General features: G+C 30.9%; 1 protein-coding gene across 5 annotated transcripts in view; it reads left to right on the top strand.

The window, feature by feature from the left end:
- LOC127734560 (insulin-like peptide receptor) overlaps positions 1-24260 on the top strand; it is a 67195-nt gene extending 42935 nt beyond the window's left edge. Inside the window, exons 13-27 of one of the 5 annotated variants that reach the window (XM_052244490.1) lie at positions 1517-1534; positions 2425-2436; positions 4241-4273; positions 7667-7976; positions 8184-8277; positions 8937-9088; positions 10488-10653; positions 10971-11141; positions 11526-11668; positions 11972-12036; positions 12512-12644; positions 14891-15044; positions 15280-15409; positions 17020-17154; positions 19621-24260. In XM_052244490.1, the coding sequence (XP_052100450.1) occupies positions 1517-1534; positions 2425-2436; positions 4241-4273; positions 7667-7976; positions 8184-8277; positions 8937-9088; positions 10488-10653; positions 10971-11141; positions 11526-11668; positions 11972-12036; positions 12512-12644; positions 14891-15044; positions 15280-15409; positions 17020-17154; positions 19621-20191 (2287 nt within the window). In that variant the 3' untranslated portion in view covers positions 20192-24260. The remainder of the gene's footprint in view (positions 1-1516; positions 1535-2424; positions 2437-4240; positions 4274-7666; positions 7977-8183; positions 8278-8936; positions 9089-10487; positions 10654-10970; positions 11142-11525; positions 11669-11971; positions 12037-12511; positions 12645-14890; positions 15045-15279; positions 15410-17019; positions 17155-19620) is intronic. The other 4 variants (XM_052244491.1, XM_052244492.1, XM_052244493.1 and 1 more) reach the window with 4 other exon arrangements.
- Positions 24261-24478: the final 218 nt, after the last annotated feature.

Raw genomic sequence — 24478 nt, 5'->3', positions numbered from 1 at the left:
TTTAGCCTCAACGTTGCGGTCATATTTGTTAAACTTAAATTATAATTAAAAGAATGTTAGAACAAGTAAGGTAATATTTTTTTGTTCCTACTCTAGTAAGTAAGCCCAAAATGTGTCCCAGTAAAGAATTTTGTTTTATATTAATTTTACTTTCTTTAAAAATGACTTTCAATTAAGTATCCATTATTTGGATGAATAATGCATTTTGCAGCTTAGGATACAAGAGAAGTTACAGGATTGAAACTGTTCTGAATTTCAGTGTTTATTGAAGACAATTGTTGATGATAATTAGATGGGGTTCTGGCTGGCTAATATTTACTAACATTTTTGATCTACATCATCTTATTGTTTGATTAGATAGAGAGGTTTTGGGATTACTAAACACTTCAGAATTGTGGTGAAAGGATAAATCTTTAAACACTGTTCCTCTTCAAACTGCTTTTGTAGTTTAATTTGACAACTCAACTCTCTCCCCCTTAAAAAAAACTCTTAGAGCTAACTTTCTAATGCTTGTAGAGTAAGACTTTGGTTGGCTTGCTTGTTTTGTAAGAGTAAGACAGGTTTAACTTCCGCCTATTTATATTGTTTGCAGATGTCAATCTTAATTACAATGCTTGAGCAAGCATTTATACAAAAAAAGCAAGCAAGCCAACCAAAATCTCACTCTACAAGCATTAGGAAATTAGCTCTAAAGCAAATGTGAACCTTATCTCAATATGGATATCAGTCTAGATGGAACATGGGATATCATAAATTAGGCATGATATCAACATTAGTTAAGGCTTTGAAAATAAGAGGAACAGTGTTATGATTTCTAGGAATGAAAGAGAGTATAAAACAATATTATGACAAAGTTTTTAATGAGAACCGACGTCATGCTTGGTGTTGAATGCAAAGTAATTTTAACTTAGCTTTGCAATAAGTTAACGAGAAATTAAGCTATCATTAAATATGCATTTTCATTATAGCTGACTTTAACCCTCTGATACAATGCAAAGGATCATCAAACTTTTGTGTCATATATATGTTAATTGTAAGATCACAGTAACCTATTTACTAAAACATTGATGTTATCATATTCTTCATAAAACATTGTTATTGTCTCATTGAAACCATTTTCATTTTAGGTGCTCTATGTTTTTGCAAACTGCCAAGATTTGTATATAAAAGTACATTTTTTTTTTATTAAATACCAAACTATAGGAAATTTGGCATATTCTTAGAATACATGCAACTTTCATAACCCTTGCCTTTTTAATAATTAGAAAAACCCATAGTAACCTACAGAATTTGAAATCTATTTACAGTACTTAACAGGGGAACAATATTTTTGTAACAAATAATCAAGTTTAGAATGCAGAATGAATGGTTGGGCCATTGTCAATAAAGTTAAAGTTAATAAATTTTGAATCTATTTCTTTTATTAAACTAATAACGTATTCTTGCAAGTTCTTCTTGTATTGGATATTGATGAACTGATGTCTTCAATAAGTAAATATAATTATAATTATTTTAGATGTTCAACCAGTAGAAGGTATAATTTCAGTACATATCAAAAACTATCTATAGCATTTAACACAGCTTCAAGTTATCTTGCATTTAAAGGAATGGGTTGAAAGGATATGCATGTGTCGAAATAGACCCCAAATTGTTTAAATGCAAGTAACTATGTAATGCTTCGTAAAATAACAATTTGAATAGATAATAGAGTACTTTACACGGAATTTACAAGAAATTATATCCTATTTTCCACTGAGTTTTATATCTGACTTGTATGACAAAGTCAGTTTGACATATCAGCTGCTGTCAACTGGCAGTACTTGATTACATGATTAGCTTGCATATAATTCATAGAGAGGTAGTACCTATTCCCAACTCAGCTTATGCCTGGAATCATATAAAAAAGGAGATTTCTAACAAATAAAAAGTTGTAGATTTTATTATACATATTAATTGTAGGTTTATTTAATTTGGGTCAGTGTTGATTAGTGTGTTATTTGTTCTGCTTCAGTATACAGCCAGAGACAAGCGTCTTCAGTCATGGCAATTGCCTTCAATGTTTTGTTGAGTGACTTGTCTATGTCTTATGCTGTGTGGCTAGAGTTCCTTTGGCAAATCAAAGGCATTGCAGCGATCACAGACTTAGATGCTGAGGTTAAAATCTAGGACAAAAAGCTTATAGTTCTAACTGTATTGACAGTTATTTGCCGAGATATTGCATGTGTACATATATTTGGTTCTAATACTATTTAAAAATAATTATTTTTGTGAACAATTATAATTTGGCTTTAAATATATAGATTATAAGTAGCCAAGTATATGTATATGTTAAAATACTGCCGTGCAAGGCAGAAAGCACAATAATTATTGCTGAAAAAAAATGCTGACAGATTTGTAATTTATTGCTCTTTTTGCATACAACAGGGATCAATATCGGTAAGTAGCGAGTGCGATACACAAATCGTTTGCAACTTTTAGCTGCACAATCATTCTATTTGTCTTCTTTTTCTGCTGCCAAACCAAAAGCTCGCCTGATAGTTCCTCTTTAACATTTTGAGTTATAAAACTGTGTTATACCAGTAAGCTATGACTAAATACATGATTTGTAGAATTAACATTGGATTGTAAAATAAGTAGATAGTCCTACAATTATTTCATTAATTTGTTATATGTCTGACTACTCCTTATTTACTGTTAGGAATAACATTATTTTCCATGTAGTAGATAAATATTCATATTTCATTGATTGTTATTCCTCATCTACCAATATTTAAATTCAATGCATTCAATGGGCTGTCTGGTTTTTTAAATCAAATAGTTCATTTTGTATAATAAAATTGATCATCAATTCATACAATGTTATTTTCCATGCTTTTAGATTTGTTTTAGTTACTTAGCGGTTTTATTGAAAACTTGAGAAGTTGACTTGTTTTGTGTGTTGATAGATACATGTAGAAGATGAATGTTTTAGTCATAGCTTGTTTGGTTTTTGTCCATAATACCACAAGTAACCGTCTATTATGTTGTTCATTCACCATCAACCCATCTCAAATATTCAAATTCATTCAATATATGTTTGAAAAAAAGTATATATTTCATCTGCAACAATAACCCCTGCTTGGCATTGATAACGTTTCCTTAAATATTAAGATCCATAAAAATAACTTTGAACTTGCTAATTTTTAATCACATTGTAAACCTTTCTGAATTTTTTGAAAGACTAAGCAGCATGACAATCATTCTAAAATCAGTTATGCAATAAAAACAAGGATTTTTGAAAGTCGTTCCATTAAAGCATAAATGGTAACTCAGGAAAGGAATGATACTGAAATTTTATTTTGTGGATAGGTGCATTTGAATTTCATTTTACAAATTTTTTCAGAACAAAAAACATGTACTTGAATTTCTACTGTTCCATTTATGCTGATTACTGCTTTTAAACATGGTAAAATTGGTCATGGATCACAACATGCTTATATAATGACATTGACTGAATTCCAATACAGTATTTCCCATTCTTTCTTCTCTATTTTCTTGAATCTGTACTATCCTCAGTTTTAGTAATCTTGCTTGAATTCCTGCTCAAAATATTTCCTTCCATGTCCCAATTGTATATGAAGAAGTTTAGAATATTACTGAATGAACAGAATCCTTCTTTGATGGATATGTTTCTTATCATTTAAGATCCCATCTTGTTTTATAGATGAAAATTGGTATCATTTTTCAAAAGATGTTTTAAATCATAAATTGAAATGAATATTCTTTTTTTTTTAAAGTCAGGATAAACTGTTTGAGATAGGGTTTCACCAATGTATTGACGTTTTTAATATCACTGAATATTGGTAATTTGTCTCTTGATGAATACTGCTGAAATTTCCAACTATCCAGCTATCTATCTTTAGGAAAATGATAATCTCTTCAATAGATATAACTTTCATTGATAATTTGATTTGATTTTGAGCATGTTCAATAAATTTAACATAATTACCAGAGATTATAAATGCTTTATTTTGTTCTTAATATTATTTAAGAAGAGACAGAAAATTGTGTATGATGTGGGATTTTGATACTGGATACTTTTTCCTTTTAACATCCATGAAAACCTGTTAATAATGTTAATACTTTAGTTTTATATAGTTCGGGAAAAATTTAGTTTGAGAACTCATCCTTTAGAATCCCAAAAATTTTGTTTTAATTAGTTTTGTTTGGTGACCCAATAGTTATGTTATTTTTTTCGCAGCAAGGGCAAGTCTAGACGTCCAAGACAGGCAATGTATGTTCATAGTCTGGTTTCTTGTTCCAATCTTTCTGGTACCTGCCATATACAAAAATGATGCAGGCATTTGCCATTTTGAAAATGATTTTAAGTTGTGATGTTTGTGTTGTGAATAAGAAATCATTTTCATTATGGTAGCTCTGTTTTAATGTTATGTACAGACAGATACCAGGAAATTCAAGACAGAGCTCAGTCTATTTGTTTTGTAACTTGACTGTTGAAATTTTTCTATATATAGGGCAAATTCAGGAATAATATTTTTGCTAGTTATATTTAAAATGAGATTAATTGCAGTTTTTCTTTTTTACCTTAAGTTAAAGAAAAAGTTTGAAAAAGATCACGAGTGTGTTTGTGACTTTTTAGTTTGGATACTTGAATCTGCCCTTAGCAACCTTAGATATCTTCATTGTAACAATTATCTTGAATTGAACATGAGAATGACTACCTGTATCCCTGCTAGTTATACCCTATCTGGTACCCTTTATCATAACCAGGAACTTTGCCAGGACCTTTGTGGTGGAATTATGCATACATACATATACACAGATTTTTATGATTCAGGCATGGATATCTCTAGTTAAAATCATTTTTGTACTTTTTTCACAATTTTATCTCAAGCTAGAAATAGTATTTATTTGTAATAATCTTAGTAGGAACGATTTTTTCAAGTTTAGTTTGAAATGAGGTTTTGGGAATTATGATTTGGTCATTGGGTACATCTCTAGTTGAATAATTTTTGTACTTCTTTTTACAATTTTATCTTGAACTATGATTTTTTTTTGGGTATAATCATGATAATTATAATACATGTAGTAGGAATAAAAATTTTCATGTTTAGTTCAAAATAAAGTTTCGGAAATATATTGTTATTAAGATTTAACAAATGCTTAAAATAGCTTTCATGAGTTTCAATGTTGGGAATTCTCCAGATGCTTGCATTGAACCTTTCATTCTGTTGCAGTGAATTGAATGGGTTTAACTATACATTGTGAGTGAAAAACACCAAACTATATTCTTTGTTTACTTTGTTCTTTAGCGCGAATATGCACATAATGGTATTGTTGTACTTACTCTGCAGCAACAATAAATGTCCTTTTTATCTTGTTTGTATGTCACGATGTTTGTCTGTGAGTGTGTTGTCCAAAATATTTGTACTGTGTAAATTGTGATGCCATAGAATTGAAATTACAAAAAGTTAAGATGCTAAAAAATTTGCATACAAAAAGGAACTTTTTGACATATTATAAAATTTTCTGTTAAATGTATTAGAAAAAATGACTAATAGATAAATTTATCCTGACATGTCCAGTTGCTATAATGGATGGATTACACTTTCTATTAATTTTGTATGTAGATCATATACAAATTTTCTGGGAAAGTGTATTCCATGCAACACAATACACATGACATGCTTTGATAAAATTTGGAGGTCTAAATTGTAAAATTTTGAAAATGCAGAAATTTTTATATACATGTCATATATAGCTTTATCTGCTTTGTATTTTATTGTTTAAATATTTATTTTTCATTTGACCTGATCCTATAAATAGTATGCTATTTTTATTTTCAAATGTATTTTAAGTATTTTAGTCGATCAAATTATATTTATAGATATTTATTATGGTACCAAAAAAAAAAAAATGCAACCATACCAAAATATTTATTTCTCGTTGACTTATACGATGTGTATGATTTTAAAACTAACAGCATGCCTGTAGATAGAAAATATTTGTATATGTATGATTTTATTCCTGTTTCAGTTTTAAGGGTGGTATCCATTATATTGATATTTGATTCTTTTCTTTTGGTTCACACATTTCATTAAAAAAATAGTGTTCACACAGAACCTCTAATTTTTAGTGTATTCAAGAAATGAATGAATTACTTATAATGGGAAACACTCTCTATATGAATGTTACTCTGCATGAATATTCCATCCTATAATTTAATGGTGTATTTAAAACTTGCTTCAAACAATTTGTTTCAGAAATTTAATTGTTGTTTTATTTGCTTGTAGAAAAGTGATGAAGAATAAACTTTCTGTTGATATTAACAAAGAATTAACATTTAACATTTAGCTGTATGTTTTGAGTTCCATCCAAGCTTTAATTCAGTTGCTCCCGTTCTTTATACCCTTAGTAGTAGATATTCAGGCATTATAATATGTTCAAAAACAGTCACTGCCCTATCCTCCTGTTATAACACACTTGCAGTTTTATTTGCTATACAAAGACTCCCACAAGTCGTGAGTGCTAAATGTGCTTATGTGAAAAGAAATTATACTCTCAAAAGGTTTTAACACCTCTTACAATCATGTTGCAGTCATTCAGATACTTATTTTGTTTTGTTTTGTACCAATTACCTGGTTTTCCACAGATGATTTCTTTTATTAAAGCTGTGCTCTGACTTTTGCATTATATTTTCAAGAAATGTTTAAGTTACTAAAATAAATTTCTAGATTTTTACAGAGCTTAACTACACTGAAAACAAAGATGATAAAATAAAAGTTACATACACTTGTTACTTGTAACAGATCTTCCTCAATCTTCACACATTTATTCTGGGCAAATTAGTCATAGGTTATTAATTTTCAAGTTCAAAGGTCAATGCTAAAGCATTCATAATAATAGGAGACAAAATGGTTTGTTATACTTGAAGTCTGCACCCAGTTTGATGCAGTGGTTCATTGTTGTCAGATCATGATCTAAAATAAGGTCAGAGTTCAAGGTTACTGGATGTTTGTATGAAAACTAAAGCTTTCAATCAATTTTAACAAACTCTTCACCACCAGCTCTTGACCATATTAAGAGGACACACTAGAGCATGTAGAGTAAAGGATGGAGATAGAAGATGGCAAAGTATGCTATTCAAATTTAAAACAATGTCACTCACCTTGTTTGGGTGGTACTTTTGGGGGTATTATAGACCAATATTCAAATTCAGAATCTAATATTAAACAATAAAGTTTCAAAGGTTGGATCATTTCATTGAAGGAATTGTCAGAATCCATGTAATTGGTACAAACTACTGAATAATTTATCTTTACCATTACTTACCTTACCCAGTAGTTAGGATTATTTTCTTTAATTTAAATGATTTTGAATGACATTTGTTATTAATTCTTGCTTAGTTTACTGCATGGACAAGTTCTGTTGCAGGCTGTTCACAAATGATTCTTGCATACATGTTTTGGCTGTAGATGTTTTATCTGTCAGTCTCTTAAAATTGAAAAGAATTTATGTGCAACATATTATACTGAATTGGTCTTTTCTGAAAATTAGGCTGTATGTTTATGCTTACATTGCTCTATATTTATAAATGTTTGAAATTTTTATTGGAATTTTAGAGTGCATGAGTTAATTGAAAAATCTTTCTTTTGTTGATATATAGACCTGATAGGGTAACTCGACAGAAGTCTTCGAGGGGGAATAAAACAAAACAAATAAAAAGGAATAAACGTAATGTATACAAGGAGATAGTGGATCCAAGAGAATTTGAGAAGTACAAAAGGAGACGAGAGATACCTCCTGAAGCATTATCCTATAATACTACTGAAACCATTGGTCCAGTTAATGTAACAGAAGATGAGAAAGAGGACATTCCCCAGGGGACAACAGAACACACAGTGCTGAGGGCTGTAGTATATTCCAGAGAGTTTATCATATCAAATCTGGGACATTTTGAAGATTATAACATAGAGGTATGTTTGATTTATACAAATACAAAGGAACAATGTTTTAAATGTCACTAAATTAAATTTTGTAGAATTACAGAACCTGTGGCTAGTTTTAAGTGATTACTACCTTTATATAATTTGTTTTTGTAATGTTATATTGTAGTGATTGGAGCACTTATACTTGTTGACAAGTGACATTGTAATTTTTTTTTTTTTTTTTTTAACTTTTAGGTTATTGCTTGTCAGGAACGTGATCATAGAGACCCAGATAAAGTCAAGTACTGCAGTAGCAGGGCTCTTACTGTTGGTCGAACTAAAAAATCTAGTAAGTTGTATTTGCACATTCCTATTATAACAACTTCAGTCTTTAAGGTAGAGAGAGACTTTAGAAAGAATCTAATACTGGTATAGAAATCAGCAAGGGAGAATTGATATTGTGAAAATTCCACATTTTCCATTACCATTGTTTTATATAATACATGTACATAAAAAGTGATAATAGGAACCACAAGAGACTGCACAGTACCACAGACCACATCAACCACCAAGAACCAATTCAGACATTTAGTTTCAATCACTGGACATGCTTAGCACATGCACATTCCAATAATGATTTGCAAGGAAATAATACATCAGCATTGTTATTTTAGCTTATTTTGAAAAAAATTGAACCTAGCTGACTGCTATTATAAATAGCAAAATATTTTTTCAATATTCTGCTTTTATAAATGTTTAAAACAACACAAATTTTTGACTAATTGTAGCTCTTTCCCCTTTAAATATTGATAACAATATTTGTATTTGGAATTTCCTGAAATTGTATTGATTAATCTCACATTGCCGTACCTGACTCAAAAATTGCTGTAAAATTTTGGAATAGAAATTTGTGTACTTTCTTTGTTTGTGTAGATCCAGTTTTAAATGGAGGAAATTTATTAAGAATGAATTATAATACAATTATTTTAAAATGACCTTTCTTTGTAGTTACTGCTGACAACTTGAACTCTCACACTATTATGGCAGAAGCACAACAAAATAAAACAGGAACTGTGCTCATTAAATGGAAAGATCCTCTAAGTCCTAACGGTCCAATTATTAAATATATGGTGGAGTACAGTAAAGGGGGATTAGTAGAGGTGAGTCAATATACCGTAAATTGGTATATTTTGCGTACTAACTATACAATAAGTGTAAAAAATATTTTCACACATTCTGTTAAATTATTATTCTCCTCATCATTGTCATAAATCTTGCATTGATCATTTTGATGAAAAATGGTTAATTTTGGAGTGTGTAATTATTTTGTCACTTATAGCTAAGATCTCCAATAAACCCCAAATATGACTACAGCCAAAATATGCCAATATAAGGTTTAATAGTCTGAATATCAAGTTTATGAACACGATCAAAATAGTAGTTATAATCCAGTTATTGGCATGGATCTAATGAGAAAATATCATTACTATGTTTGGATTAATATCTCCTACCAGGATAAATCTTGCTGTTTACTTTATTGATTAAGTTACTGATTAGTAAATGATGTTATTAAGACATGCCTAATTGAAAACAAAATCTGATGACAAGTATAATCTGAAAGTTCTCTATTGAACATATGGGACTTCCTTTGTTTCACCTTGAGATTTTCTTATGATTCATCTTAAGCAACCAACAATCAATCAATCTTACCATTCATCAATTTTTTTGTCTCACCTGACAAGACATAGATGTTGTTTTTCTGACAATATCGTTGTGAGCGTCAACAATTGTTAAGTTTTCTGCTTAAGTTAGTTTGATAGGAACTACTTGTGATTGATTAGTGATATTTCCTATATAGTTGCATTACTATCAGTTTGATGACTATTTTGAGGATTTCCCCCTGGTCATGGTCCAGTGACTGAATAATTTAAGCAATTTTCAGTATTAATTTTTCTGCTTAAGTCAGTTTAATAGGAACTACTTGTGATAGATCAATGATATTTTCTATGAAGTTGCATTACTATTGGTACATCTCAGTTTTTAGACTATTTTGAGGCCCTGCCCCCTAGGTCATGGTCCAGCAACTTTGAATTAATTAGCTTTGTTGCTGTCCATCAGATTGTCTATTTCTGAATTTTCTACCTATAGGTGAGACATATCTCTGTGTCAACAGTCAATTATTAGTTTGTTTTTGTTAATAAAAAATCATAAATTGTGACGTTAGAATTTTGTATCTTTTTGGATCAAACGTTAACACAATTTTTTTTGTATTTCCTAAAAAAGTGGACAGTTGTGATTAGACATATAAGAGAATAAAGTAAGTTTTATTTGATGGAAATAAGTATTATGAAAAAGGCAATACAGAAATGTTGGTATGGAAAAAGATTGAGGAACTTCTCTTAAAAACTTGTTTGTCATTGTAGTGTTTGAAACATACAAACTTTTAGGCACTGCAGGATAAAATAGAAAGTGCGTCCCAACCCCTAAGAAGTTATATCTTGAATAGCCCTTAATGGCATGTTCTAGGCAGCACTGTAACCAAACATTGTTCTGTTTCAGAATCCAACCTCACTCTGTCGTACATATCAGCAGTACAGGAAACACAACGGGACAATAATTCCTACATTACCACCAGGCAATTATTCGTACAGAGTACAAGCTTACTCACTGGCTGGTAATGGGTCATGGTCAGAAGTTAGATGGTTCTTTATCTCAGATAAGCAAGGTTAGTAAAATATTATACCCAACTTGAAATTAGTTTGAAGTTTTAATATGAACAAATGTCTTAATTCATCATAGTAAATATGCATTCTATGTTATGTTAAGGCTTTCTATAGCTGACTATAAGGTATGGGTTTTGCTCATTGAAGGAGGTACAAGTGACCTATAGTTGCTTAAATCTGATTCATTTGGACCCCATTGAATAGTTGTCTAAATGGCAATCCTACCACATCTTCTTATTTTATATTGGTCTCTATACCAGTATTTGGAAAAACATGTTTTTATGTGACCTTATGGGTAATACTTTTATAACTTTTGTAGAACCATCCTGGTCGAGCTCCACCATTATAGCAGTATCTGTTTCATCAGTACTTCTGATCATTTTATTCGGTGTAATAGTGGTATGGTTAATAGCAAGGAGCAGGACAGATAAAATACCAATTGAATGGCATGTATCTACTGTAAATCCAGATTATATGCAAGATTATGATGGTAAGTAGTTGTTATAAATAATTCTGAGACTATTCCTTCAAATCTCTACTTTTTCATTAAGAAATCATTGAATTTCTGTAAGTGAACTACCAGTGGAAGTGTTACTTATCTCTGTGTAGACTTCTGTTATTAATTTGAATTTTTAAGGAAGTCGAAAGTGATTATTGTATTCCTCCCATGAGGTGTCTTGGAAGTTTAAACTTGAGTGTTCTTTTGTTTATTTATAAGATTAAAAGTAATGAGATTTGTACAAAATAGTCAGTCCTCTTGCACACTGGTTCATTTTGGAACAATCTTTATATTGTATAGAAAAAAACAGAAGATGATTTTTTTGGTGTAAAAAAATCTACAGAATTGTAATGCTTATATTTTTTCCAATTTTAGCTTATATACCAGATGAATGGGAAGTTGAAAGAGATAAAGTGTGTTTGTTACGAGAATTAGGTCAAGGGTCATTTGGAATGGTATGGGAAGGTAGAACAAAGGATCTGGTAGAAAAAGGAAAGGAAACATTAGTAGCTGTAAAGGTAAACATGTTAAAGATAGTTGTAAATAAAAAGCAATGTAGCTTTTAATGTAAAGGGACTAACAATAAAGAATATCAGTTTCATTTCCAAGTCATGAGAGAATTTGTGACTCTATAGCTCGGTAAAAAGACCTTTAATATTAAAGGCTGTTATTTGTATTTTTTTTTGAAATTTTTCAATAGAAAAGAAAGAATATGGGGTATTCAGCTATGCCAAATAATCAGTACATGCATAGCAAAAAACCCAAAAAGCAAAGGAACAGCTTTCAAGCATTTATTTTGTCTTTTGATCTTCTTTTTTCAGACTGTCAATGAAAATGCAGATTATCATCAAAGGGGAGCATTCTTAAAAGAAGCATCAATAATGAAGTAAGTACGACTAAGTTAGTCTGAGATTGCTTAGCTCTCTAACAGCCTGTGTTTTTTTCAGTCACAGATAGTCCCAAAACAATGGTTAACAGAGGAATTTCAATAGATTAGCAAAGATTGAAGCTTACAAGATAACATTACTACAAATTAAAATGAACAGACTCAAAAATGTAAACCAGAAAATAACCCTGCTCAGCATCTCAAGTACTGATGTTTATTAAATCAGGCATAAAGAGAAAACAGTAGTTAGACGAACATTCTCATATGGGCTTTTTAAATGCTGCTTATAATATTGGGACAGAACAAGTTCAGTGTCTGAAAGTTTGAATTCAAAACCGTAAAAGACGATTTTTTTCTCATAAAAACGTATGAAAATTGAAATCCAGTAAAATATTGACATGCACATGGTACTTATTGAATATTCAAAAAGATTAGAAAACTTTGGATCTTTTTGACAGTTGTAACTTTTTTGTAGGGGATTTAAGTGTCATCATGTTGTGCGGTTGCTAGGAATTGTTTCGCAGAGTCAGCCTGCACTTGTCATAATGGAACTAATGACTAATGGAGATCTGAAAAATTATTTACGAATGAGGAGACCTGATAATGAGGTAGGTAAAATAATGTCAAATAGGTATTAAAATACTGTTTCCCAGTTTTTTTTTGCATCAGATTTTTTTTTGCAATTTGATGACAAAATGGGTAGGTTAAGTTTTCACTGTGGCCAATTTTCACTGCTTGTAAAAATTCACGCGAAAAAACACTGCAGTGTATTATAAAAGATGTTAACAACATGATCACTGAGAGATAATCAATGACAAATAAATACGAGTACTACAGACTAAAATACACATAATTTGAATGATGGTATAACAGAGCATTTTTAACGCATATGTATGCAAATATCCGTGTAAATGGATTTTATTTGAAATTGGAAATTTTAACCTTTTATGCAAAATGTTCAGGTTTTTACAACAATCAATAGATCATCGCTAATTAACATTAATGAACATTGTCACTGATTGGTGTTTTGTCAAAAGGTATGACATTTATGATTTGTCGATTTAATTATTATGAAAACAGAGATCTTAATTAAATATGCACATTCTTGTGATCTGTCTATCAACACAAAAGACTGATTTTCTATATATTGTTTACACATTAATTCCATGTATACCAATACTTGATAATTAACTGTATAATGTATCAAACGTTTAAACAACGATAAATTTTGGAATAAATATGGAAATTTATGTGGTACAAATTATGTGTTTCTTTAGCTGCCGCAAACAAAGCGAAAATAAACACACATGAAAAAAAAACATATACTGTTATGTGTACAAACAAATTTACTGTGTTCAAATTGTAGATATATATATATATATATAAATATGCAAGTTCTGTAATAAAGCAAAGTGCAGTATGGCCAAGTAAAAAAGTAGGCTTTTAAAATAAAAATTTCTAGTATGATTATAACATTTAGACAGCACAAGTCTTCGTGTTAAAATTGAGAACAACTTGCAGGCAATGAAGAACTTGATACTATGGAAAGAATTAAGCTCCTCCAAATGATTATCTACAACCATGTTTTAAAGCATTGTTACTTGTTATTGTTGTCCCCTAATATAAGAAGCACACACATAGTGATACTTCCATCATCCTGTCTTTTTACGCTGTTATTTCAATCCATGAAACTTCAAGGTCAATAGGTCCAAGGACACAGTTATCGTCCGTTGGTTTTCGTTGTCTACGAATATAGTCCCTAGTGTGAACAGTGTATAACTTGCATTTTTTTTTGATACACTTTCCTAATTTATTTCTTGATATTTTATGCATGAAATATTAAGTAAGGGGATAAAATTACATGTTAAAAAAATTTGGGTGCTGAATCTTTATGTTAAGTAGTGATTTGGTCCAGTTAAAAAAGGTCATAAATTAGAATGTCTGAAGCTGTCAAACTGAATTTTAGCCCCCCCTGAACACAGAATTGTCAATATTTTGAGTTAGAGCTAGTAGAAGTTTCTATAATTTTGATATTATTTATATCAATAGTAGTACACTACACTGTAAAAATCTTTTTGAGATAGAGCAGGTGCGATTTTTTTAATTTGAATTTATTGTCTAAAAGAAATGCACTACGAAATAACTGTGTTCTCGGGCCAATGCTATTCTACTGAAAATGAAGTCTGCAATGAGGATTCATTATTATTCCTTGGATACCAATTTTCGTGGATTTTATGGGTACAGGCAAAACATGAATTTAAATGTTCAACGAATTACAAATGTTCCATAGAAATATATGCTGACTAAAGCAAAACCATGAAATCAAATATCCACGAAAATGGAAGTTTTCCTCAAACCACGAAAATTGGTACCCACGAAAAAAAATTAATCCACAGTATTTTATTTTAGCCTTTTGTGATTTAGAGAGAAAACAGTTTGAAAATTTTTTTTTGGCCACAACAGAAACATGGCCAAATCTGCTTGAATTTGTTACAATGATTTCATTTGTGAATCACTTAAATTTCTTGTATTTTGGGGTTCAGCAGGAGTGAGTTTATAGGGGGCAAGCACATGATTTATACATTTTACCCTCGCTACTTTTTTTTCAAGTAATGTAACTAAGCTCCTCCCACTTCATTTTCTAACCAGTTTGATTTCCTGGGTTTCCTATATCCTTAAATTGGCTAAAGCATTTATTCCATGGAATTAAGGACATGAAAGACCCGGTATAGTAGCAAAATATGTCAACCATGGAATCAGCTCATCAAAGTGATTGTGATACAATTTTTTTATAGGGAAACTTCTATTTAAAATGCTGAAACATTTAAGGAGTCTTTCATGTTTACCATTACAGGAAGGATTGGTGCCACCAGCATTACAACAGATATGGCAAATGGCTGGGGAAATAGCAGATGGCATGGCATATCTGTCTGATAAAAAGTTTGTCCATCGAGATTTGGCTGCTAGAAATTGTATGGTAGCTGTAGATCTTACTGTGAAAATAGGAGGTTAGTATGAGCTCTCAAACTTTGTCAGAATCCTACTTCTTAGGTCTTAAATATATTTTGATATTTGTTAGATTGGTTGTTCATCAGTTTGTCCATCTCATATCTGGTTAAAGTTTTGGTAAAAGGTAGTTTACCATGAAGTTGGGGTCACACCAACTTGAAAGTTAGTACACATGTTCACCTGCATGAATTTTGAAAGAATATATATATCAGTAAGAATTTAATGTTTTTGCAGATTTTGGTATGACTCGAGATGTTTATGAGACAGATTATTATAGAAAGGGTGGTAAAGGATTACTGCCTGTAAGATGGATGGCACCAGAATCATTAAAAGATGGAGTATTTACAAGTTATTCTGATGTATGGTAAGGTTATCATTAGTCTTGTTTAAGTATTGATACTTGTTTAGATTTTGATTGAAAAGATAAAGGTGGAGACAACAATCCCATGCAATAGTTGGAAATAACTTTATTTTTAAGTGAAAGTCGATTTGTCACAATTTTTTATGCCCCCGACGTACAGAGGGGGCATTAAGTTTTACCCTTGTCCGTCTGTACGTCCGTATGTCCTAAATTTGGTTTCCGTTCTCTAAATTTAGTTTGCCTCAACCAAATGTTATGAAACTAATACAATATGCTTATTACCACAAAACACAGATCCATTTTGAAATAAGGTGCTGTCACGATAACAGTTCTTGAGTTATGCCCCTTTATAAACATAAAATTTGCTGAGTTTTTCGTTTCCGTTCTCTAACTTTAGTTTGCCTCAAGCAAATGTTATGAAACTTATACACAATGCTTATTACAACATAATACAGATCAAGTTCTAAATTGGGTGGCGTCACTTTTTCTGTTCTTTAGTTATGCCCCTTTATAAACATAAAAATTGCTGAATATTTTGTTTCCGTTCTCTAACTTTAGTTTACCTCAACCAAATGTTATGAAACTTATACACAATGCTTATTACCACAAAACTCAGATCAAGTACAAATTTGGGTAGCGTCACTTTTACCGTTCTTCAGTTATGTCCCTTTATATCTTTATATGATATGCGGGGGCTTCATCTGTGTCCCATGGACACATTCCACATTTATTTCTGAATACATTCAAAAGCAAACAAAAAATAAAGTATAAAGAAGTACAGGAGTAAAATACTAAAAAAAATGGAAATAAGTTGGTTCAAAGTATTTTTGCACTGACTTGTAGTGCCTTATCATAGATGAACTTTTGTTGAATTTTTGTATACAACTTTTGGTCTCATTACTGGTTATAAGAATTATTGAAAACAATTTAGGGCCATGCACTACCAACTTTCTGTATGTACTATTTTCTGTCCAGTTACCCATTGCCTTTTCATTTTCTGTCCAGTTACCCATTGCCTTTTCATTTTCTGTCCAGTTACCCATTGCCTTTTCGTGCTTTCTTCTTCTGTAGTTCGGTGGCCGAGTCGTCTAAATAGTTACTACTGTAATCACTAGCCAGTCAACGCTAAGGTTGTGAGTTCTCTGGGCACTCTGGCTTCCTCCACCAATAAAAACTTGCCGCCACGAAATAGCCCAAAAGCGGTGCTTAAAAGTAGTGTTTAAAAAACCAAAAATCAAATCAAATCTTATGTAGTTATTTGCCACTCATTGAGCAAACAATCAATCAAGCTTTTAAATATGTAGTTTATATCTTTGGAATCTTTGAAAGTAAATATTTCTTCTATTAAACTAATGTTCGCTGGCTGCTAATGATGCTGATATTAAGAAAAGTATGGATTATAAATGTGGCTTCTAAAGTTTAGCCAGAAATTATTTACTAAAAGCAGTTAAGTGAGGAAATATTGGAAACAGAAAAATTGTAGATATTATGGACATATACCATCTGACAAAAAAAGGATAGTCAAGGTTTATCATGAGATGTAAAAGTTTCAAATGGCTGTTACTTGTATCACTTTATTTTACAAGATAATAACTTAGAATTTCTTAATTTAGGTCTTATGGTGTAGTACTCTGGGAAATGGTGACATTAGCAGAACTGCCATATATTGGGTTATCTCATGAACAGGTCATAAAATATGTGGGCAGTGGTAGGACAATGGAAAAGCCAGAAGGCTGTCCTGACAGACTGTAAGTATTTATAGACTATGTCAAGATGGTACACATTTTCACAACACAAACCAAGATGTGTACAAACATATATATATGGATTAGATAAGTGTGACAATGGCACAAATCATGTATTATAAAGAATTAGAATATGTGAGGTAGATGAATGTAAGACAATATTCAAATAAACAGCCCAAAAATCTGCTTATCTACATGAATATTATGTGTTTTACATGATTAAGACAAAATCATGGTCAACATTGACTTGCATTTCAGTTTTGTTTTTATACGATCGCAAAAAATTTTTTGCGGTCGTATATTGGTATGACGTTGGCGGCATCGTCGTAGTCGTCCGAAGACACATTGGTTTTCGCACTCTAACTTTAGTTTAAGTGAATGGATCTCTATGAAATTTTACCATAAGGTTCAATACCACAAAAGGAAGGTGGGGATTGATTTTGGGGTTATGGTACCAACAGTTAAGGAATTAGGGGCCAAAAATAAGCATTTTTGTAACTTCCAGACTTGTGTGTTAGTGTATGGATCTCTCTGACATTGTACCACAAGGTTCCATATCACAAAGGTAATGCTGGGATTGTTTTTTGGGGTAATTGCCTTAAACTTTTAGGAATTAGGGGCCAAAAATAAGCATTTTTCTAGTTTCCAGACAATAACTTGTGTTCAAATGTATGGATTTCTCTGAAATTGTACTGCAAGGTACCATACCACAAAGGGAAGGCTGGGATTGATTTTGGGGGTAATTCCCTTTAAATTTTAGTAATTAGGTGCCATAAAAGGGCAAAAAGACAAGCATTTTGATATTTTCAGGACAATAACTTGTGTGTAAGTGTATGGATCTTTATGAAATTGTACTGCAAGGTTCCATATCACAAAGGGAAAGCTGGGTTTGAGTTTGGGGGTAATTGCCCTAAACATTTAGGAATTTGGGGCCAAAAAGGGGCCAAAAAACAAGCATTTTTCTAGTTTCCAGACAATAACTTGTGTTCAAGTGTATAGATCTCTCTGAAATTGTACCACAAAGGGAAAGCTGGGATTGAGTTTGGGGGTGATGAATCATAAGGGGGTTCAAAAAATTGGGGGGGGGGGGGGGGGGGGGGGTTTCCTTTTTTTTCTTTAAAATTTTCCATTTTAAATTGGTTATTTCTGATTTATATATAAAAGCAAATAATAATGATATGGTTTGAATAGGTAAATTAAAAATTTTTAAGTTCTTAGACCACTTTCGTTCTGTGTGAGAAATCTATGCTGTGTCAAATATTTAATTACAATCCAAATTCAGTGCTGTATCAAGTTTGAATGTTGTGTCCATACTTGCCCCAACTGTTCAGGGTTCGACCTCTGCGGTCGTATCAAGCTGCGCCCCAGCGGATCATTTTATTCCAGTTTCCAGCAATAACTTGTGTTCAAGTGTATGGATCTCTCTGAAATTGTACTGCAAGGTACCATACCATAAAGGGAAGGCTGGGATTGATTTTGGGGGTAATTCCCTCAAAATTTTAGGAATTAAGGGCCAAAAAGGGGCAAAAAACAAGCATTTTTCTAGTTTCAGGACAATAACTTGTGTGTAAGTGTATGGATCTTTATAAAATTGTATTACAAGGTTCCATATCACAAAGGGAAAGCTGGGTTTGAGTTTGGGGGTAATTGCCCTAAACGTTTAGGAATTTGGGGCCAAAAAGAGCATTTTCTAGTTTCCAGACAATAACTTGAGTTCAAGTGTATGGATCTCTCTGATATTGTACTGCAAGATACCATACCACAAAGTGAAGGCTGGGATTGAGTTTGGGGGTGATGAATCATAAGGGGGTTCAAAAAATTGGGGGGGGGGGGGGGGGGGGAGATTTTTTTCCCCCTTTTTTTCCTTTTTTTTTCTTTAAAATTTTCCATTTTAAATTGGTTATTTCTGATTTATATATAAAAGCAAATAACAATGATATGGTTTTAATAGGTAAATTAAAAATTTTTAAGTTCTTAGACCACATTCATTGTGTGTCAGAAACCTATGCTGTGTCAAATATTTAACCACAATCCAAATTCAGTGCTGTATCAAGCTTGAATGTTGTGTCCATACTTGCCCCAAACTGTTCAGGGTTGGACCTCTGCGGTCATATCAAGCTGTGCCCAGCGAAGCATTTTATTAACATATGCAATATACAGAAAGTTGTTGGGTTCATTTATAATGGTAACATTTTGACAAATTATTTTTCTAGTTTTTAATGCAGAAAAAGCTTTAAAAAGTTTCTTTTAATTTTTGTGATGTTCAGCTTGTCACTTTTTATGTATTAATGTAAGAAAGAACACATTATCTTTGTTCTGCTTTCATTTAAAACTAAAAAGTTTGACCTATTGATGATGAATGGAGGGCCATGAGCACTATAAAAGCTGTTGCACAGATATGATATTTAAGACATTGGAGGATTAAAGAAAATATGTTTAAGTAATGAGTTTCTTTTATTTTATTTTTAGACATCAGTTAATGCTTCAGTGTTGGAGATTTAAAGACAAACAAAGACCTACATTTCAAGGAATAATAGAAATTTTAGTGCCTGTATTGGACCGTTCATTTAGGGAAAAGTCCTATTTCTTTAGTGTAGAAAATCATACTGAAGACAATCACGATGGTGATTACCCAGACGAAGATTATCCCGATGATCTATGGGATGATTCAAATAAACCATTTATCGCCGGTGCGGAGGGCGATTCGTCTCATCATAGTCAAAGTCATCATAGCAGTCATGGTTTTGAGGATCAAGATGAAGGAATTAAATTCGTTGACTATAATTATCATGATAGATTCGGGACAGAACCGTGTGACTGTATCTTGTTAGAGGAAACAGACCATCGGAACCGTAATCATGTGGACAGCAGTTATCGTAATAGTTCGTGCTCAAATCCCAATAGTGCAATAGATACAAGTGATGGGAGTAAAGACAGTAGTACGAGTAAAAGTTCCAACAGTAGTTATCCAATTAATGGAATCAATTTAAATATAGTTAATGGCCATGTGCCGGTTCACATGCGAACAACACCATGCTAGCTATTATTTTGTTGTCATTTGCCAATCAATGTCAAGGCCATATTGGACATCAGACTTATCAAAATGGATGCCATTGGTCAATCTGTTCATGTGATCTCTACACTTTGTTCAAGTGCTTCTTTTTTTTGTATGTTCTATTCTTATCTAGCTACGGGATATATTTTTTATGTGGGATGCTGTTTTAGTTGCTCACTCAAATGAAAAAAAAAGGCTTTTTAAAAGAATTTGTGATTTTTATCTGTACTTGAATTCTTTTGAGCTTTTAGAGGACAGCTTTTAACAAAACAACTCTGTTAAATAATGTCAGATTTTATGATTTTCCTTCTCATCTTGTCATTCATACTTATTTATGAATGGAATAGCATTCTAAACATTGTGATAAATGTTCATTGTAACAATTCATCAAAACTGTTATGTATATAGATATATTTATATATACATTGTATATTTTGGTTCATTTCTCTCCCTTTCTTCTGATAAGTGCAAGATTTCATTATTCATTATTATTTAGAGGCATAAAAAAGTATGTCACGATTGATGATTTTAATGTTTTTAAAGAAGATCTTTTATTCATGATAACATTGCAAGATTTTTTTATAAAGAAAAGGAATAGTTTTAATCAAAAGTTGTCAACCATCCTGAGTTTTGCTTTGAATTTTATTTCACTAAATTGAAAGTTTTTTCTTGCTCCATTGATATTAAGGCAAAAAGTTATGTTTTTTCTACGGTCAATTTTCAAAAAATAAAAAGTATGTTTGGTGATTTTTGGTCAAAAGTACCAATTGATGTTTTGATTGCTCGAAGTGAGTGAATCCTAATTCTGATAAGAAAACTTCAGTATTATATTCTTTTTTTTTTAAATTTATACAATAAAATAGAAAATCTGCAACATATGACCCCCTTGTCCAGTTTTGTACTAGGGAACACAGCCTTTTATTTAAGGTGTTCTTTTCAAGAAAGATAGTCAGTTTTTTTACATTTTTTTTATGATTGATTTTAAAGAATAAAGGATGATTGAAACAACCTTAAACATAAATATTTTTTATTTCGTCAAAGTATTTCTTACAGAAATATGACAGTTGATCAGAATATTTTATAACATGACAGTCTTGCATTTTATCATCATATGTATAGATATATTCCTTCTCATTTTACTGCTGTGCTTTGAATGTGACGAAAGGCCAAAAAAACATGAATATTCATAATTTATTTGTTGTGTCTCTGTTGGTGAATGTAGGGAATGACTTGTTGATTTGTTAATATCTGAATTTACCGGTGGATTTTTATATGAATACTATTGATGATGTTAAGATTTGTGAATGACATGAACAGAAGTTTAAATGTTTGGTACTTCAATCAGACTTGATGAGAGATCATGAAACATACCGAATGAGAACTGATTATGATTTTAAAAATATATATTTGACAAAGCTGTGATAAAGAATACAGGACATTTAACAGTCTTGGCATTCATTTTTTATTTTGTTTGTTTGAATTTTGTTTTAAAAAATTTTAACAACAATTATGAAATTTATAGTACATGTAGGATTTACTAACTGTTTACTTGAGTATTCAAATCTTTGAAATTAAGATAAAAAAAAAATATACTGTTCCTGTGATTGGAAAATATGAATTAAATAGAATACTTTTTTAAAAATCTTTTTGTATGTTATAAGGACATTAAATATAGGTTGTGTAGGAGTAGAAAGTTAAACATATCCATTATTATCTTTATTTCTCAGGAATTCCTGACTATTTATAGACTTTAATCTAATTGGCCATTATTTCTCAGGAATTCCTGACTATTTATAGACTTTAATCTAATTGGCCAGTGTATTTTATAGATATGATCTGATAATTTCTACTCCTGTTTTATTTTGGTTGTGAATTCTTATATAATCTTAATGAGAAAATAATGACTGTTTTCATTACTGGTAAAATTACCAAAAGATTAACTGGTAACCTTTCAAGCTGAGGGTTCTTTCAAACCATCAGATTTGAGAATCATGCATACTAAAAATCTTTCAAAATAATGTGTAGTTTTATCTATTTTTATATATTCAATTGCACCCTAAGATTTTATATCTTGTGAAAGTTCTTAAAAGTTAATGTGTGAATTATTTCAAAGATTACTTTTTGGTTTTATGAAATCAATTTTATCTGAAATAGACATTAATACAAAAAAAAGGATGACAGGATTTCTGAAAATATTTGATAGTACACCAACAAATGACTCCAATATTTGATAGTACACCAACACATGACTCCTCTGGAATTACTATTCTTACATAGTGTTTAAAATAATGTCTGATTTATATTGTACATTGCTCCTTGTGAGGTGAGCCAATTTAATGGAAAATAAATAATTTTTTTTCTTATATAATGAACAGACTTATAAAACTAAACGTTGTATGAAATCTAAGGTGTACAACAAATTCGTTTGGAAGTTAAATATGTAGGAATATTTTTTTGTTAACTAAATATAGATATTGGTATAAATTTATACAAATGATAATAAGTATTTAATTGAAATATTTAGTGGAAATGTTATAAGATGACAACACTTGGGAAAATCCAACGATTTCAACTAAAAATTTTTTTTAAAAATATATTTGGGTTTACATCTTATTAGCAATACCTCTTTTTTAAAGTAGTATGTTAGCCAAGTCAAATAAAACAGACATAGATGTCATACATTTCTTTTTGTTAATTAATTTATGTGAGGTTTTTCTCATATATAAAAAGCAGTTGAGCAGTAGTGCTTAAATCTGTATTTTCTAACACAGTTGTTTTTTCCACCTACATTTTATGTTGTTCACTCAGTAAAGGTATACCTAACATGTTGGTATTGTTATAGATACAGGATTATAATAATTATTAGTTTGAAATTGAATAATGAGGCATTAAAAGCTTGAATCAAATAAACCAAGGTTTAAACAGGTACAGTTTTGCTTAGAAGTAAATTTCTCAAGGAATTGTATGAATCAGGAACAAGATATATTTTAGTGATGAGTGTTATTTGTTATGTTTGAATTTTTACTTGTTTATTTATTGTTATATTTTTTTATTCGGATGTTGCTTAATAACTGATTTTGTTTCAAACACTTCTTCATTAATGTTTGTATGATCTGATTAAGACACAGAAAGGCAAAGTTTTCTGCGTTTGTTTTAAACACATTGTTGGAAGATCTGGGTGCAGAGACATGACATGAGCACGTTATGATGTCTTTTATTCAAAAAGCGTTACTGTTTTCATACAAAGTAATATCAAAGCTTTATTTTGAACACAAATTTCTTTAAAAAAAATGAAAAAAGGTTTATAAATTTTAAAGTTGAATTAATATTCTAAGCTCCTTTTTCGATAGTGTATCTTGTTCATTTCAAGCGACAGAAAGTCAGGATCAGTTCCGATTAGATGAATGGAAGAAGAGTTTTGGAATTAATGGATAGAATGACAAAATGTTAGGTTAATATGACATACCTCCTTTTTTTGTTGCCAGAAAATGACAAAATGTTAGGTTAATGTTCAGATTGTGGAAATTTCTAATATGATATGGCTAAATTCATAGGTGACACTCCCATAAAATTTCATTCAAAAAATCACTACACCAGTAACCTACTTTTCTTAGTTATTAAAAAGTTCAACTAAACCTAACTTTTGGTTACCCTTTGTGTTACAAGAATATTTACAATTACATTTCCTGTAAGACTGAGAAAATTATGAATATCTGACAGTAGCTGGAACTAGACCAGTATAGAGATTAAGAATTACATTATAAATTTAAAAATAAGAAATTAGTGTAATGATAGGGTGTTTCAAACAAAATCAGTATATTATGTTTTGTGGAATTGAATGAAAGTATTGTGTGAAGTGTCAAATGAAAAAATGTGTATTGGAAGACAGAAATGTGAGAAGTTTGTATGAGTATTTGCATATGTTAGGGGGATAACGTGAATGAATATATTTGTCACTGTGTGATGAATGTTTAAATGTCAGCATCTTCATCATCAGTTTTGTAGCTCTGCCTTTCAAACCAAAGCAAAAAAATAAATGTAAATATAGACTATAGTTTTTCTTCTGTTAGTTAGTATGCATTCATAGGAAAATAAAACTGATTCCAATCAAAATTGAAGAAAAGAAGACTGGACAACATATTTGGGGATCTGAACTTGTATAAATATAACAATCTTTATACTCCCAACTCTGGGATAGGTAGGTATACTGGTTACTCAGGTGACACCACACATCAGAATTTTAGGGAGAAGCAAACTGGAGTAATTTTAGTA

This window comes from Mytilus californianus, unplaced genomic scaffold, assembly GCF_021869535.1.
Source record: "Mytilus californianus isolate M0D057914Y unplaced genomic scaffold, xbMytCali1.0.p SCAF_3, whole genome shotgun sequence".
Classification (NCBI taxonomy): Eukaryota; Metazoa; Mollusca; class Bivalvia; order Mytilida; family Mytilidae; genus Mytilus; species Mytilus californianus.
The sequence above is the reverse complement of the archived record's forward strand: the minus strand, read 5'-3'. Positions and strand labels throughout refer to the sequence as shown.